Source organism: Balaenoptera physalus (assembly GCF_965194825.1).
Source record: "Balaenoptera physalus genome assembly, chromosome: X".
Taxonomy (NCBI): Eukaryota; Metazoa; Chordata; class Mammalia; order Artiodactyla; family Balaenopteridae; genus Balaenoptera; species Balaenoptera physalus.
This window is the reverse complement of record NC_138903.1, coordinates 49,228,124-49,246,311: the sequence shown is the minus strand read 5'-3', so window position 1 is coordinate 49,246,311 and position 18,188 is coordinate 49,228,124. Positions and strand designations below refer to the sequence as shown.

Here is an 18,188-nt window from a genome sequence, read left to right as displayed (position 1 = left end):
CTGGATATCTATCAATACATGCAAAACAATGAAGTTAGACCCCTAACATACACCAACAATAAAAATTAACTCAAAATGGATCAACAATCTAAGTTAAGAGCTAAAACTTTAAAACTCTAAAAAGAAAAAAATCTTAAAAGTAAATGTTCATAACCTTGGATTTGGCAATGGTTTCTTAGATTATGATACCAAAAGCATAAGCAACAACAAAAAAAATAAATTGGATTTCATTACAATTAAAAACATTTATGCCTCAAGGAACACCAAGAAGAAAATGAAAAGACCTACAGAATGGAGGAAAAATACTTGCTAATCATATATCTGATCAGGGACTTGTATCTAAACTATATAAAGAATTCTTACAACTCAATAATAAAAAGATCAATAACCAAATATTTTAAATCAGCAAAGGATCTGAATAGACATTCCTCCAAAGAAGATATGCAAGTGGCCGATAAGCACATGAAAGATTCCCAAATCATTAGTCACCAGAGAACTGCAAATCTAAACCACAATGAGATACCATCCCACACTCACTAGAATGGCCGTTAAAAAAACAAAAAACAAACAAACAAACAAACAAACAAAAAAACCTCCCAGAAAATGGCAAGGATGTGGAAAATTCAAAACCCTCATCCACTGCTGGTAGGAATGTAAGATAGTGTAACCACTATGGAATACAGTTTGGCAGTTCCTCAATGAGTTCAACATAGAATTACCATATGACCCAGCAATTACATTTCTAGTTATATATGCAAAAGAATTAAAAACAGGTGTTCAAACAAAAACTTGTACACAGGTGTTCATAGCAGCACTATTCACAATAACCAAAAGGTGGAAACAATTCAAACATTCATCAACTGATGAATGGATAGACAAAATATGGTACATCCATACAATGGAATATTATTTGGCAATAAAAGAGGATGAAGTACTGATACCTGCTACAACATGGATGAACCCTTAAACATTATGCTGAGTGAAAGAAGCCAGATACAAAAGACGATACATTGTACAATTCCATTTCTGGGAAACGTCCAGTATGGATAAATCTATAGAGACAGAAAGTAGACTAGTGGTTGCCTACAGGTAGGGAGGACTGAGAGGTGGCAGCTAAAGGTAGAGTTCCTTTTGGGGTTGATGAAAATATGCTAAAATTCACTGTGGTGATGGCTGCATAACTCTGTGAATATACTAAAAACCACTGAATTGTACATTTTAAGAGGGTGAATTGTGTATGTGAATTATATCCTAATAAAGCTGTTACCAAAAAAAAAAAAAAACCACTTAGAATAATGTGTGATTACAGTAAACTCTCAATAGATGTTAGCTATTAGCTCTAGCACTATTATTAGGGTCCATTTCACTGAACTCTGAATGAGGACAAGAATGTTTATGGCATTTTGTGAGGATTTCCCTGCTAAAGTCAGAATGGTGAAAGAAATTCAAAAGAAAATAACACAGGGAATTAAGGTCAAAATACACACGCAAATCCCAGGAATTTCATTTCAGCAAGAAACTGAGTAGGGCTAAATGCTAATCTTCTGGTATGATTTCTTTCTGCTGGGTAATTAGCAAAGTGTCCTGTGGACCTGGCATGTTAATTTTTTGGAGTTCCCCAAACTTTTCCCCTTACCATTTGGAACCCATGCTTAGCCAGGTTATAGCTATCTAGCTGATCTATTCTATTCTTCCAGAAAGAAGTAATTCCCACTGGAATGAGGAGAGGATATAAAAAGGTCTCACTCCACTTTATAACTCTTCTTCTAATAGAAATTTTCCTAGGAGTAAATCCTTTTCCCGATCCTAGATGAGAATACTCCTATCTACTTGCAGAACCTGTGATCAGTTCCCTATAACAGCTGGAAAACACACATTTTTGGCCTAAGGAGATAGTAATTTCTCTACAGTAACAAGGAACAAACCTCCCCCTAAGGGTTCTAATGGGATAAGCAGACTGGCAAGCTATCAGCCAGCTGCTGAGAATCCCCTGAAAAGTTAAGTTGCCTCCACACTCTCAACCACAGAGTAGCTCAGTCAAGGACTGAAGTACTAAAATAGAGAAAAGATGAGCACAAGACCTTTTGGCAAATTCCTCAATGACAACAGCTCTTTCAATATGCACACACCATGTAGGTGGGTGACAGAGGGAAAGAGGAAGAGGGAGAGGGAGAGGGAGAGGGAGAGAGGGGGGCAGAGAGAGGGAGAGAGAAAGATTGGGGGTGGTGGTGAGATGAGGCCTGTAATTCTTCAGCAATTTAGTCCATCTAAGCACCCAGAGTTAATGTAGTACTCACCACTGTAGCTCACTAAAAATGTTCTCAATGGGGACAAAAGGCAGTCAAAAGGATGTCACACCCTCTCCTTTACCATATAAAACAATGCCATCTGAGTCCCCTCGTACTCACCCACAAGCAGGTGTGTTCCTGTTTTTCTTCTTGGAAACATCTTTAACAAACTCATTACTGGCTTCCTTCTTGGGCTTGGCAGGTTGACTTTGAGAAGGCTGCAAGAAAAAAAAAAAAGGTGGGGGGGCTGTTCTGGAGGAGGAAGCAAGGAAATGAAGAGAGAGAGAGAGAGAACCTCAAATTACCAAATAGGTGGTTCTCATAGGAAGGTCCTGACACACATCCACACCCTGGACACCTTGTTTGGGTGTTCCCAGGAACATTGATCAAAACAGCTTCCAACCAGTATGGTACTGGTGCCAACTAGTCATGATGGAAGCTGGCAGTACAGTAGTCCTGGTGCATATTAGCTAAATAGCAGCCCTAAGTGATTTCAAGATACATTTGATGTAGTTTTGATCTCCAATGTCAGGTATACTGGCTGGCAAATTCTCAAAAAGATGTTTTGTAAACATCACATTCCATTTTGACCCCATAAGATATTTAGAGGGGGGAAAAGGCAATATAACTGGCTTTGCTGCCTGAGTATACCAAGATCAACTAGCTTTTCAGGATAGACCTCTAATACAACACTACCTGTGATACATCTATCCCATCTCACTGAGGGGATATTTATTTAACATGGGGCTCTGGGGAGCTCCACCAGAAACTCTAATCATGACTAATTCTATTAAACAGTAGAAGAGATCATGGGAATGTGAATAATGTCAATAAAAATAATCTTAAAGGTTATGCCTTTAAAATGAAACAAACTGAATCTAATTGTATTCCAAATAAATACCATAACCACACTGAAGGACAAAAGAAAGAAAACAGAAGGAAATACAAGATAATAAACAACTAATCCAAGTAAACACAGACTATACACCCTCACCATATACATCCTCAGTCAGGATGCGTTTGTGGGATGGTGGAGAATATTGCAAATAAATCTGGAACTCTTTTTAGTAGGTGTGTTTATTATGGTGGTGTGAAAGAAGTAATTCTGAAACTCTTTTAGATGTATTATAGTATTGAGTAAATGTGTTGATGATCTTGGGAACCATGGTTCTCATTGTAGAGAAGGAACATATAAACACGGATTGAGGAATACAAGAAAGAACCCTGTACGTTTTGGAATGGGAGCTGTGTGGACTCATGATTTCTTAAATAGGTATATGTGTATATACATCTGAGTATACAGGAGTGTATGTATTTGTATATATAGATATATGTGTATATATATATATATATATGTTTAAGTACAGATATGTGTGTATCTATATGTATATATACATGCAGACATTTCCTAACTCTGTCTGCAGAAAGGGCAGAAAAAGCAGACACCCCAGTAGCACACCTAGCACTGAGATCTTGGTCTCTAATACCATTCCCCACTAAAAGGAACAGGAATTCTTCACAGAAATGGTTGACTCCATGGCAATAAAATAGGTACAAGAACATCCTGGAACATCCTGTTATGCTGGAAAGAAAATGCTCAAAAAAATGATGATAGTATGTCACAAAGACACAGTAGTCAGATTAAAGGGGACCCTAGTGACCAAATCTGGGACAATTTGAGCACCAAAATAATAAAATACAATACTGAACAACAAACCACTGAAAAAATAGGAATTCATAAGTCTATACCAATAATAAATAAACAGGGAAGAAGGGAGGCCTCTGCTTGTAGACTGGTAAATGGGGAACAAGTGCTAGAGTTGGAAAAATCATCATAAAGATTGTGTTAGGCAAAAATCATCAATGAATGCTAAATCTAGGGGACATTTTGATGAAGAGTGGCTATTTGGAGGCTCTTAAGAGTGTGTCCCACAGATTATTAGTTGCAAGAGGAAAAAAAAAACAGTAATTATACAGCGGAGAAGCCAGACAACATCTTGACTGGGTGATCAAAATTAACCTCACCAATGAGGGACAGATGGATGTCGTGTGCCTCCAGATGTGATACTCTAAGGACAGAACATCACCTACACAGTACTCCAGCCAAGCGTATATAACATCAATCTAATCACATGGAAACATCAGACAAACACAAAATGAGGAATGTTCTATTTTTAAAATGGGGGGTTGGGTCGGACTGTATTCTTCAAAAATATCATAAAAAACAAAGAAAGGCTATGGAAGTGTTCCAGATTAAAAGAAGCTAGAGACATGACAAGTAAACGACCCTAGACTGGATCCTTTACTGGAGGGGGAAAAATGCTTATAACATTGACTTTACAAAGTCAATGGAAAAAAATTGGAATATGGACAACAGATTACATAAAAACACTATATCAGTGTAAATTTATAAAGTTGTTGACTGCACTGTGTTTATATAAGACTATTTCTCTGAGGAGAAATAGTATATAGAGACTCTTTCTCTATATACGCTGAAATACCCTAAGTATTTCATGGTAAAGGACCATGATGTACGTAAGCAGATAGGATAAAATGTTAGTAATACGTGAATCTAGGTAAACAGCATATGTGTGTTCTTTGTACTGTTTTTTATTTTTGCAACTTTTTATAAATTTGAAATTATTTCCAAATGAAGTATAAAAGAATTATGCCTTTGTATCATCGTATCATAATAAGCAACTACAATCCAACAGGGAATTCTTTCTTAGGCCCTCAGGTTGTTGTCCACTTCTGCTCTTCAAAGAGCTTGACACAGTTTGCATTTTAATTTCACCTAAAGTTTTACAGACTCCTTGTGTGTCCAGCTGAGATCCAGAATTGGAAAAGATGTGCGTTCTTGGCAGGAGAGAGGTGGAGACCCTAATCCCCAGGGTGAAACTTTCAACCTGCCATGTGTGAAGGTTCAAAGCACTAATATTTTCAGATCTAAGCTCAAGGGGACCTTTACCAGTATCTCCCCATAATTCTTTCACCAAAAAATAGGAAAATAGAGATGACAATCCTACTGACAAAAAATAATTTAGGAAATAGACTTTATCTCCTCATCCACTGGCTTTGGACCAGCTCTAACAAATCAAAAGTCCTTCCCATGCTGAAAGGATAAAGGAGAGGGGGGAAAAGAACACTCACAGCAGACTAACTAATTAAAACAGATCAGCTCTTTTGGCAAGCCAGGACCTCACTGTGGTGAATGTTGAGGAGAAGACAGATATGGGGACATGTAAATGAAGTAATACTGACAGGAAGAAGCAAATCGTCATACAGGGAATCCCCAAAGTTCAGAGAGAAAGGAGTCCTCAACCCTCAAAGAAATGAGCTCAGACGTCTGCAGAAATGCCCAACCCTGGAATGGCTTAGGTACACTGTAATGATGGAACTTTGTCTGGAAAGCACCAAAGACCATTCAAGGTGACCAGAACTTGAACGCAAAAGGGATACGGGCTTTCTGAGCTTCTGAAAAGCTAGAGGCAGAGATACTGCTCAGGGATGCCTTGCTTCCCCAACCCTGGACAGGACAGGTATGTGGCCTAACAGATGTTGAATTCAGTTGGAGAATCAGGAGGGTCCTAGCATGTGTTTCCTATTAATTTATTTGTGTTTGTTCTCTATGAATGATGATATAAACTTCACGAAAAAAAAAGGACTGAGACATGGCAGGAAAGTTTTTCATATGTGGTTAGACTTTGCTTTGCACTGTGTCACTGGACTCCCATCAGGGACTCTGGAGGCCAAGGGAAGCTACATTAAGATGGGCTGCATCTGCTCCTGATTTGTGTGGCTACCTTATTTCAACCAAGTTTCTACAGCCATGGTTAAATAAGTCAGGAAATGAATCTAACCTTACAGGTCTGTGTGGGAGGTAGCTCTTTCAACCAATCTAGAGTAAATCTGATTATGCAGGAAGCTGTAACACAATCATACATGTTGTAATCTGCATAGGGAAAAGACTGTTTTAGTACAAAGGTGGTCACATAGCATCTAAAGAGCAGAGATACAAAGGGGAGAACTTTGCCAATGCTTATCCAATCCTGCCCAAGGGGGTAAAATATTATCTAGCAGATGTAAGAATTCTGGTAGCCACAGAAGGACACTATTATAGAGGGCAGGATAGAGTTCACTAGGGTTCTCTGTATCCTAGATGAAACAGACTTCAAAACCAACACTGGGCAAGTCTTTATCTGTGAAGTGGACATAATTATAGTATCTGCCTCAAAGGATTTTATGAGGATTAAGTGAGTGGATACAGGGAAAAATGCTTAGAATAGTGCCTGACACGTGGTAAACACTCAGGAGGCATCAGTTACTATTATTTTCTAAGACCAAAGATTACCTCTGACTCAATTCTATATTCAGTTAGTAACTTTCTAACTAGTAAATTTGATTTTCTTTGCTGGCGCCTTAATAACACCAGAAGGGAGGTAACTCGGAAGTGAACTCAAGAATTCTAGCCAAAATTGAGTTTCTAGATCTCCATAGTTGAAAACCAGATCATGGAACTGTGGTCATCAACGGTTCTGTACATCAGAGGACATTTTTGATTGTCACTATGACTGGGGTGCTTTTGGAACTTAATGCTAGGGACCAGGAATGCTGGCTGAAGTCAGTCGTACACAATAGAAAAACTTTCCTGTTCAAAATGCCCACCGTGCTTGAATTGATGAACACTGCCCTAGACTACAATGAATCTACCAGAGTACTTGCCTCCAAGGCCTACGCAACCAGCTGAGCCACCTCTGGACTTTATCTAAATGCAAGACCCCAAAGTTCTCATATTTGTCTACAATTTCATATCTCATAATCACTCTGCTGCTTCCAGAGAGCTCCATCAATTAATCCAGATGGTATGTGCCAGCAGAAGAGCCACTGCAGTTTCTGAAACTGGGTCATTGATTCCAAATAAAATTGGCTCTCAACATTCTAGAGAGGGTCAGAGTTTGGTAAACTGGAAAGGTCCCTCAAGGAAGAGGTTGTCTAAACCTTATGCGACACCATGGCAGAGGATTGGACTGGCATACTCACGTTGGTGAGATCTTCAAAAGCTGACCTCTTTTTCAGTGGTCCCTGAGGTGAAGATGGAGATATCTTTGCTTGGTAATTCTCCTCTCTCTAAAAAAGTAAAAGAGGTAAATGCGTATATCCAATTGTGAGCAGTCTTTTCAGGGACTTCAGGTCATCTTTGGGGCTCAGGCGGGGAATGGCTGAATCTCCAAGCAACTGCAGACGCCTATAATAAACCCCAATAAACTACAACAAAAGGAAATTTTGGCACCCACTGCTTAGAGAGTCCCTGAAGGAGATAATCATTGATGATAGGGACAAGGCTGGGAGGAGAAAAGATGACTGTCAGTGTAACTCTCAGAATGAGCAAACTAGCTTGGTGAAGCCAATTTTCTCTCTTACTCCTCTCCTATTTATGGCTATACTAGCCAAGATTAACCATCACCACCCCCACCACCCTGCAACTCCCACTCATTCCTTTAATATGGACGTTCCCAGGTAAATTAGTTCAATAATTTAACAAAACTTAAGTGTCTCTTACGTTAAGTAGTTGATTTAAGACATTCTCAATAAGGACAATAACACACGTACCTAGATACTGATCCAGGATCAGCTCTTTATTAGCTATCGACCTCGCACAAGTCACTTAGTTTCTGAGACTCAATTTCCTCATCAGTAAAATTGGGATAATGACCTACCTCATTTGAGGATCAAATAAGAGAAAACATGTTTTTTAAAAATCTATATAAACTGTAAACGGGCAGAAATAGTATTTTAAAAGTATATAGTCCAATATGTTTTTAAACCTCATAGGGAAAATTCTGTACTTTAAGAAAGGAGTTTGGTAATTCATATTAATCCCTTTTAGTGTATACAAGGGAGAGATGGGGGAAAGGAGGAAGGGTGAATATTTTGGATCAAAGGGAGTTTCCTTTCTAGGTAGTGTTTATCTACACATGCCTTACCCCACTCCCAAATGAGCAAGACTATCTCTGTGGGGTTAGAGGTTAAGGTAAATCACGCTGTAGGGTTTTTCTGTTCCCTAACAGTTTTTATTTGGTGAAAGTCTCCTAAGTATCAGATTTCCTTTATGAATTGAGAACCCTGCCCTACCTATGTCAGAGAGTTGTTAATAATATGAAGCAGAACATTGAGGTCTGACCATTTATTTTCCCTGTTCTCTATTTACATCATGGACAGTTAGTACATGACACAGTAAGTGATTAGAAATTTAGAGAACTGGATTCATATTACAATAGAACAATCTAGCACAGTGGAGCAATCCTGAAAGAACTGAGAAGAATTACTTCTGTTTTTTAATTGATTAAGCTAAGAAATAAGTAAACTATTAGTCTCTTATCTAGTTCATGATAAATAATCCTAGTGGAAATAATTAGCAAAAATAAATTAGTATTTTCTCTCAAATTGGCTAAGAAATTAACTGTTGGCCTGTTATCCAATTCCTACTTAATATTACTGGTAGAAATAACCAGCCCCAAATAAAATCAATGGGTAAAACTGAACTCAATAAAATTTATATTTGCAAAATGTGCCCTGAGAGAGTTGGATTTGGAAAAATAATGGCCACAAAAGAAAACTTACAGTGGCAGAACTCTAATCAGAAAATTTGATATGGACAAAAATCTGATCAATGTATCAAATCTTTCTTGCCAAATTTACATAGGAAAAACACATTTGGCCCCTCTAAGAAAATCATTTCAGTGAGACAAAAATGAAAATGATTAGAAAGTGTTTATCTGTGCTGAGAGAAAACCAATCAAGGAAAATAAATTGGCCTAATGATGTTTGCTCCAGGAAATACTCTCTTAATGACAATTCATCAGGTTAGTAAAATTCTGATTAAAATATGAATGATGAGGAACATAGAACATCGCAGGGTCGGAATGACAAACTATCCACAAGGTCAAAACAGCAGGCTCAAAATGGGCCCATTCTTCAAATTTAATAGCTGTAAAAAGCATTATAATACGTTTGTTGACCTAATCTTCATACTCTCCCCAGGATGTACCAAGCAGCCACCTGGCAAGGTGCTTTGAGCATCTCAGAGAAAGTAAGAGTATAGATGTGATCACTAATGAGAACTGAGTATTTTTTGCTTTGGAAGGTTATGGAGAACGGCCTTCATCTTAGCCATGCATTTACGGGAAAGAAGAGTTGACACTTTCTCCCTAAGTCCTAATTTGCTGGTCTTCTCCAACTACAAGGTCTGCCACCCTTTCCCACTTTCTCAGATTAAACCACACATATTTCAAAAGATGTAGGGATGAGGATAGGGACTGAACAAACGCAGGAAGAGCTTATTTGAAACACTGTTGGGAGGGACAGCTTGCTCTAACCTTTTCAGATGGGCCATGATCACTGGGCACAATTTTGCTGGACTGAGATTTCTTAGTCTCACGTCTGGAGCGCTGGGGTGGTAGTGGCAGTGGCATTTCTTATGGATTCAGCAGCATCTATCCAAGGCAGGGCTGCAATCAGAAAAGGACTCTTTAAAACACCATTCACCAGAAATATCAGAATTCTCTGGAGATCCTTGAGAAAACCCAGTCTCTCTATAGCATCCCTAGGAGAAAACATACTTTGATTTAAGCAGATCTGGGCTCAAATCTTGGTTCTACCACACTTAACCATGGGCAAGTGACTTAAACTCCCTAGGCTTCAGTTATCTCATCTGTAAAATGGAGATAAGTATACGTACCTCTGCAGGGCACTGTTCAAATTAAATGAGATACTCTATGTAAAAAGCTCAGTACAGTGCCTGCCACCCCCTGTGGGCACTGGGACTGTGGCCTAGCCCCTAGTTTAGCCTAGGAACACTGGGGACAAATTAACAGTTTTGCATTGAAAATAATCAAGAACATGACAGATCATATAGTATGGAGGCTCGCTGGTAGGGTTAATGTTCTTTAAAAGGCATGGGGTCCTGGCCACAGCAATTATAATGATGCTACAGAGAAGGCAAAAGAATACACTGCACACACACACACACACACACACACACACACACACACACGTATGCACAATAGGCCAGAGGGTATTCAAAGGCTGCATTCAATCAAGAAACTGTAATCCAGTTCCAGACACCCAGTAAGAAAAAAATCAAATCAAATCAAAAGATAACAACAGAAGGAACTAACTTGTTGAAAATCACTTGACATAAAAATTTAACAGTCATTACAGACCTTGGGAGAGTCCTACCTTCACCCCATCTCAGTGTGGGATCCCATTCTACATTCCTTAAATTTCTTTTAGTTTGTGAGTTCCCAATAGTATGATATACTTATGTATCTTACAAGCAAATACATAATTAGGAGGAATCAGCTCTTGGATATCCAAGAGACCCTTCCCACTCAAATACAACTGCCCTTCCAACCCCACCCATATTCAGTGTCCAAGTTCAACTGCATTTGACAAAGAACAGGCTTCCATAAGAGAGACCCTAAAGGCAATGCACCAGATACTTCAGGCAATGGAGATACAAACACAAATAAATCATGTATCTTACCCTAGAAGTATTCACAGGCACAGCTCTAACAGTAACATAAAAATATGACAAATGATTTAAAAATGGTAGATAAAAAGTACTTTAGAAACATAATGGAAAGTCAGTAATCTTGTGGGAGATTCCATCTGGACTTAAACGACAAAAAGGTTCCCAAGTAGACAGGGGAGCTTTCCAGGCAAAGAAAGCCTGAGCCTAGGCGGAGGCTTGAACATGCAGAGCACAGCAAGTCTGGGAACATCCAAACTTGCCTGGAGTGTGGAGTATAAAGAATGCGTTGGGGAGGAGTTAGAAAGAGGCTGCAAGCTAGGCTGGGGCCACGCTGGTAAGACTGCAGAGAAGACTGCAGTTTGAGGGGAAGGTTTAAGAAAGAAGAAAGGCTAACTTGGGCTTTGCTTTGGATGGAGAATATTAAACATTTTGTTGGCAAGGAAAAGTCAGTACAAGTATGTGCCTTCACATTTACTATGTCAGTTAATCCTCCCAACAAAACTGTGAGGGTAAGCAGGGCAAGTACAATTCTTTCCATTTTATAGTCCCAGATGAGTTAAGTGACTTACTACACAGGACAAATTATTAAGCAGCATAGAATACCCAGCTCTTTCCAGGGCTCTTTTCTAAAATACCATGAAGTCTCTCTGATTGTATGCAAAAAAGATTCCAAAATAGCCCACAGCCCAAAGTGAAAGGCCATAGTGTGGTAGTATAAGGAGTAATGAGGAGTTAGAATGAACACAGACTTTTTTTTAAGAAGCAACTGGGCTCCTAAATCAGCCAACTTAGCATCTTAGAGCCTCAGTTTCCTCATTTGCAAAAGAGCTATACCACCTCTTACTTGCAGAGGTATTGTGTGGCTCAAATGTAAATTTGTATGTGCAAAGCTTAACCTGGTAAGTACTCAGAATAAATGGTGCGTCTTATTCTCCTTCTCTTCCTCCAAATCCAAACCTATTTTCCATCTCATCCCTCAAAACTCAGCCAAGCAGCAATAAAGCTAAATTGAGTGAACCCACCCTTAACTGCACTGTATGAAAACCACTCACTCCACTATTATTATTCACATCTCATACAATTTTTTATGGATGACCAAAGACTCATGTTCTGAAATCTTTATCTTTCAAGCGGAAAGAAAAAATCAAACTGGAGTCAACAGGCCAGAAAACTTTCAGCTGATGACATCACAGGTTGACTAAACCTCAGAGAAAATAAGGTTTTTCAGATGATGGTCATGTATCACCTTCATTATCCTGAACAATAATCACTTGCTTTGGGGGACACAGACACCGACTTAAGTAACTAATTTCCCCGCCACTAGGTAGGGGGAGGGGATTGACACCACCAGAAACATGCTTTCATAAAAGGACACTCTGCAGAAGACTCTCAACTTCTACCACCTACAGAACCCTTAGCCTTACTTGGACAAAAAAATTAAAATCCTTTCTACTTTCCAGACTTTCCATCTCCCCTACATACACACTGATGAGTGTTGAAGACTCTATTGGGCATCCCAGGGCTGGTGCTGAAACCCACACAGGGGCAAGTTGGCTTGTTTAGAAGCCCAATTGCTCAGAGTCCAAAACTGTAGATCAAGACAATCTCAGGAAACAGCAGCGACTTCTTTTCATATATAAAGGCAGGTTACAGACAGCAAGACACTGGGGAGAGAAAGCAGCATGGTGTCAATGAAAGCAGCACTGAGCTGGGAAGGATGCCTAGGCTCTAGTTCTAATCCTGCCCTAGCTGGCTGAGTGACACTGGACAGGTCCCTTTTCCCTCTCCAGGCCTCCTTCCCCCACCTAATAAAATGAGATAGTGGGACCAGAGTCTCCTCGACATTTAGACCATGGTCAATGGACCAGCAATATTAGCATCACCTGGGAGCTTGTTAGCAATTTAAAATCTCAGGCCCCGAGGTAGGCCTTACCAAATCAGGAAGTGCAAGTTAATAACCCCAGGTGATCTGTAGGCACTTTAAAGTTTAAGAAGCACTGTTCTAGGATGCCTTCAACTTCTGACATTCTAGGATTCCAAGAGGACCATAGCAGAGAGCAGTGGAAAGCCAGAGTTGGAGAGGTTTGAGGTGGTGATGATAGAAGAGAGCCAGTGGAGACGACAAGGGAGGAAGGACACATGTGTCCATCTTCCTTCATATCCTTCAACCTGTAGTTCAAAAGACATCCCTCAAGTAGCATTCTCTAGCTTAAATATGTCTTGCGGATGAAATTGATCCTGCACAGTTTCGCTTGTGAAAAGACGTTACGTAAATGTACTCTGATTCAGGCATGTGTACTGGTAGCTCCATTTAAAAGCTGAGACCCAGTTTTGGTTTTTTGTTGTTTTTGCTTGTTGGTTTTTTTGGTTTGTTTTTTTGCTTTGCCATCTCACCCACTAATACACACTCCCTCCCCAACCTCGTACAGGGCTCTCTCCGAAGACTGCTGACTGACAGGAAAAAGCAAAGATTTCGTGTCAGGGATCCCATGCATCCCGGCAAAAGAAGACAGTGAGTTACAAGGGACTGCAGTGAGGCTCAAGGACCCACCCGCGTGCGACACAACCGGACATTCAAGCGGGCAGTACAAGTTCAAAGGTGCCTACCTCATATCGAGATTGAGGGCAGAAGAGGAAAGACCACGGACGCAGTCCTAGCCCAGGAGAGGCCCGGGAAATGACCGGAGCTCCGCGTCGCAGCAACCGGCGTCCGTCTCAACTTACCCCCTGCTCTCTCCAATCAGCCCAGCAGAGAATTTTGAAAATTACAGCCCAGGAGGCAGATCAGTGGTGATTGGCCAGCAGGGGCAAATCAGCGTGCAGTTGAGACTTGAGCTCGCCTAGCAAGGAGGGGCGGGGCTGGGTATTTTTAAACTGAACTCTGCAGCTAATTGACTTCACAACGGGGCGTGGTTTCCTGTACCCCTGGTTGCACTGGGCTGGGCTGACAAGCGGGAGTACTGGGTCTCTTTAAAGACTCGTTTTCATTTAAATAATCCTGCTGGAGGATGGCGAGAGCCGCTGCATTATGTAGTGAATTAAAACATTAATATTAATAAGCTTTTGGGAATTCCCTGGCGGTCCAGTGGTTAGGACTCGCCGCTTTCACTGCCCTGGCCCAGGTTCAATCCCTGGTCGGGCAACTAAGACCCACAAGCCCGCGCGGCGCGGCCAAAAGGGGCCTTTGTGAGGGAAGCAGAGCAGAAATTATTGCCCTTATTTTATGGATAGCCCCCAAAGTTCAGAGAGCTAATAGTAGCTAACATTAACTGAGCGCTAGCTCTGTGCTAATTGCTACAAATTGTTTAATTGTTTTCAACACTGTCCAAAAAGGTAGGTACTTTTATTATTGCCGTTTTACAGACAACAAAACTGTAGCTTGCTAACTGCCCAAAGTCACAGTGCTACATTGTGGCAAAGCAAGTAATACAACCGATATGCTCATTCATTTCATTCCTACATTAATTCATTCATTCAACAAATAATTATTGAGCACCTGCTTTGTTCCAGGAGCTAAAAAATATATATATGAGTAACTGACAAAAGACTTGAAGAGTGTATAGCCCTGCCCTGTCTTCTGAGGAGGGAAAGAGAGAATGGAGATGCCAGGAATAAAACCTAGGAAGTCCTGCATATACAACAGATACTCTACCACTAAACTACATCTTTACACTTATTATTAGTCCATTCTCCTTTTAGTATCTCATAGCTTCTACATTAAATGGAAAATAGTCACATGATCCCAGGCCCTCTTCTCTTTTTAATATCCCTAGGTTATCACATCCAGATCCATGACTTTAAGTAGCATCTAAAAGCTGGCCCTGAACTCCAGACTCATAAATCCAAATGACTACTCCACATCTCCACTTGGATGTCTAATAGACACCTCAAACTTAACGTATTCACAACCTTCACCAAACCTGATCCTTCCTCCAATGTCCCCCACTTCAGAAACTGGTACCACATCAAGCCTGTTAATCAAGCCAGAAACCTGGGTATCATCCTTGATTCAAACTCTTTTCCACCACCTTACCCTACCAAATCCAATCCTTCAGCAAATCCTGTTGATTCTACCTCAAAAATATATTTTATATCCATCCGCTTCCCTCCATCTCTACTACAACCATAGTCTCTCTATTGGACCACAGTCAAAAGCCTCCAAGCTGCTCTCCCCCTTTCCAATCTGGCTCTTCTCTAATGCAAATACAATACAATATGATCAGTCTTTTAAAAAAAAATATGTATCATGTCCCTCTCCTGCTTTTGTGGTTTCCCACAGAACTTAAAATAAAATCCAGACTCCTTACCCTGGCCTACAAGTCCCACCTATCTCACTAACCTTGTCTCATACCACTCTCTTTCTCATTTACTCCATTCCAGCCATAATGATCTTCTTCCCAAACTTTGAATATACAGAAAATCCCTCTTCTCGGGAACTTTGCACATGACGTTCCCACTGTCAGAAACATTCTTCCCTCTCTTCTTTAAATTACTTTTTTTTTTTATCATGCTTTAAGTCTCACCTTAAATATCCACTCTTCAGAGAGGCCTTCCTTGACCATGTTATATAGAGTAGGATTCTTCTCCCACTCCCTAATATTTTACCTCAGCCCCTTGCATTTCTTTTTTCTTTTTATTTTTATTGGAGTATAGTTGCTTTACAATGTTGTGTTAGTTTCTTGCTGTACAGCAAAGTGAATCAGTCATATGTATACATATATCCACTCTTTTTTAGATTTCCTTCCCACTTAGGTCCTTACGTTTCTTTTAGAGTAATTATTGCTATTTGTAATTTTTTAACCTACCTCCTCACTCAAGAATGGAAGGTCCACAACTGCAAGGACTGCACCTATTGTGCTCTATCTCCGGTGATTAGCATTAAGAAGAGTTCACATTTATCAATTGCTTACAATATGTTTGACACTGTTCTGACACTCACAACAATACAATGAGTTGCTAATGTCCCTGTTTTGCAGAAGAGGAACTTGAAGTACAGAGAAGTTCAGTAACTTGCCCAAGATCACACAGCTAGTAAGCTATTGGATTGGGATTCAAACCCAAGCAGTCTGATTCCAGAGACCAAACACATAAGCACTACCCCATACCTGCCTCCTTGAAAGATGGCTGAAAAACATTAAGATTTGTTAACCAAGTAAAGGAGTATCTTCCTTTAAGGGGCATCGCTGTGGACAAGTGTCCCACTGGGATGCACTATAAAGGAAATATAGTATTAACACAAGTCACAACAAGTCTTCTTCAGTCAAAAGAGGAAAAGGTCCATCCACCAAAACAACAGCAACACAAAAATCACAAAACAAGCAATTTTATTTTTCCTGTTTCTTTCCACTTCTTCACAAAAACAAAAAAGTTACTGAGTAAACATTATAATTTTCCAAAAATTAAAAAAAAAATTTTCTCACAACTTTCAAACCTCCAGTGGACTTAACCTTTCCTTTGAGTAGCACTCAGAGGGAACACTAAGAAAAGAGGAGACAGCCCTTTGACTCTACCATTTTCCAATATTTCCCTCCACCCAGGCATACAACTCTTTCATGAACTCTCCTTTCCCCTCCCCACTACATCCCTGTATTAAAACCTAATAGGAAAGATCTGCGCTTATCTACCTCACTTTTACATGAAAATATATTTCACATGGATCCAAGATTTAATTGTGAAAAATGAAACCATGGAAATACTAGACAAAATATTTTAAAAATTTTTACAATCTTGCAGAAAGAAAAACCTTTCTAAACAGGACAAAAATCTAGAGATAGCAACAGGCTCAATAAATATTAGTAGCTAAAAATTTTTAATTTTTGTTTGGCAAAACAAGTAAACAAAAACAAAAACAGGGTTAAAAAACTTAACAACAAACTGGCCAAAAACATTGTCAACACGAATGACAAAGGAATAATTTCCAAAATGTACAAAGAGAATTGCATGATCAGCAAGAAAAAGATGAACCACCCATCAAAAAATTTGACAACAAAATGAACAATTAGAGAAGAAATACAAATGGTCAATAAACATAAAAATATGCTCAAATTCACTAAAAATAAATGTAGATTAAAACAACAATGCATTGTTTTGTTTAGGACACTGGCAAAGGTTTAATAGATTAATCATAATTTCTGTTGGTAAAGGGGTGCGTAAACAGGCATTTTTATTCATTGCCAGCAGAAATAAAAACTTCCACTAACTTTGGGAGGGTTATTTGAAAATATCTAGTGAATTTTTTTTCTTTTTTTGGCTGCATTGGATCTTCATTGCTGCATGTGGGCTTTCTCCAGTTGCAGTGAGCGGGGGCTACTCTTCATTGCAGGCTTCTCATTGCAGTGGGTGGCTTCTCTTGTTGTGGGCTCTAGGCGCACAGGCTCTAGAGCACAGGCTCAGTAGTTGTGGCACACGGGCTTAGTTGCTCCGCGGCATGTGGGATCTTCCTGGACCAGGGCTCGAGCCCGTGTCCCCTGCATTGGCAGGCAGATTCTTAACCACTGCACCACCAGGGAAGCCCTCTAGTGAATTTTTAAAGTTTGAACCCTTTTACCCAGAGATTCTACTTCTGGTAATCTTTCCTACAAAAATACTTAGGCAAGTTTTCCAAATTTGAGAGAGACATAAACCTACAGATTCAAGAAGCTAAGTGAACCCCAAACAGGGTAAACCCAAAGAAATTCAAACAAAGACACATCATAATCAAACTTCTGAAAACTAAAGAAAAAACAAAACAAAAACCTTGAAAGCAGCAAGAGAGAAATGACACCTTTCTAACAGAGCAAAATTTTGTTGAATGACAATAGATTTCTTATCAGAAACCATGCAGGCCAGAAGAAGGTGACAATATTTTCCCAGTACTAAAAAAAAAGAGAGCTGTCAGCTCAGAAGTCTATATCCAAGTAAAATATCCTTCAGGAGTGAAGGGGAAATCAAGTCATTCTCGGATGCCCCCCTTAAAAGAATAGAAAGTTTAGGGCTTCCCTGGTGGCGTAGTGGTTGAGAATCTGCCTGCCAATGCAGGGGACACAGGTTCGAGCCCTGGTCTGGGACGATCCCACATGCCGCGGAGCAACTGGGCCCGTGAGCCACAATTACTGAGCCTGCGCGTCTGGAGCCTGTGCTCCGCAACAAGAGAGGCCGTGATAGTGACAGGCCTGCGCACCGCGATGAAGAGTGGCCCCCGCTTGCCACAACTAGAGAAAGCCCTCGCACAGAAACGAAGACCCAACACAGCCATAAATAAATAAATAAATTTTAAAAAAAAATTTTTTTAAATAAAAAAAAAAAGAATAGAAAGTTTACAAAGTAGGAAAAATAGTAATAGAAGGAATCTTGTAACATCAGGGAGAAAGAACAGTGGAAAGAGTAAA

At 39.9% G+C, this 18,188-nt stretch overlaps 1 protein-coding gene across 1 annotated transcript in view; it reads right to left on the bottom strand.

Moving 5' to 3' along the window:
• LOC309651843 (G2/mitotic-specific cyclin-B3-like) overlaps positions 1–14,767 on the bottom strand; it is a 56,966-nt gene extending 42,199 nt beyond the window's left edge. Inside the window, 4 exon segments of the mRNA XM_082444914.1 lie at positions 2,409–2,506; positions 7,329–7,415; positions 9,665–9,796; positions 13,429–14,767. Of these exon segments, the coding sequence (XP_082301040.1) occupies positions 2,409–2,506; positions 7,329–7,415; positions 9,665–9,760 (281 nt within the window). The 5' untranslated portion in view covers positions 9,761–9,796; positions 13,429–14,767.
• Positions 14,768–18,188: the final 3,421 nt, after the last annotated feature.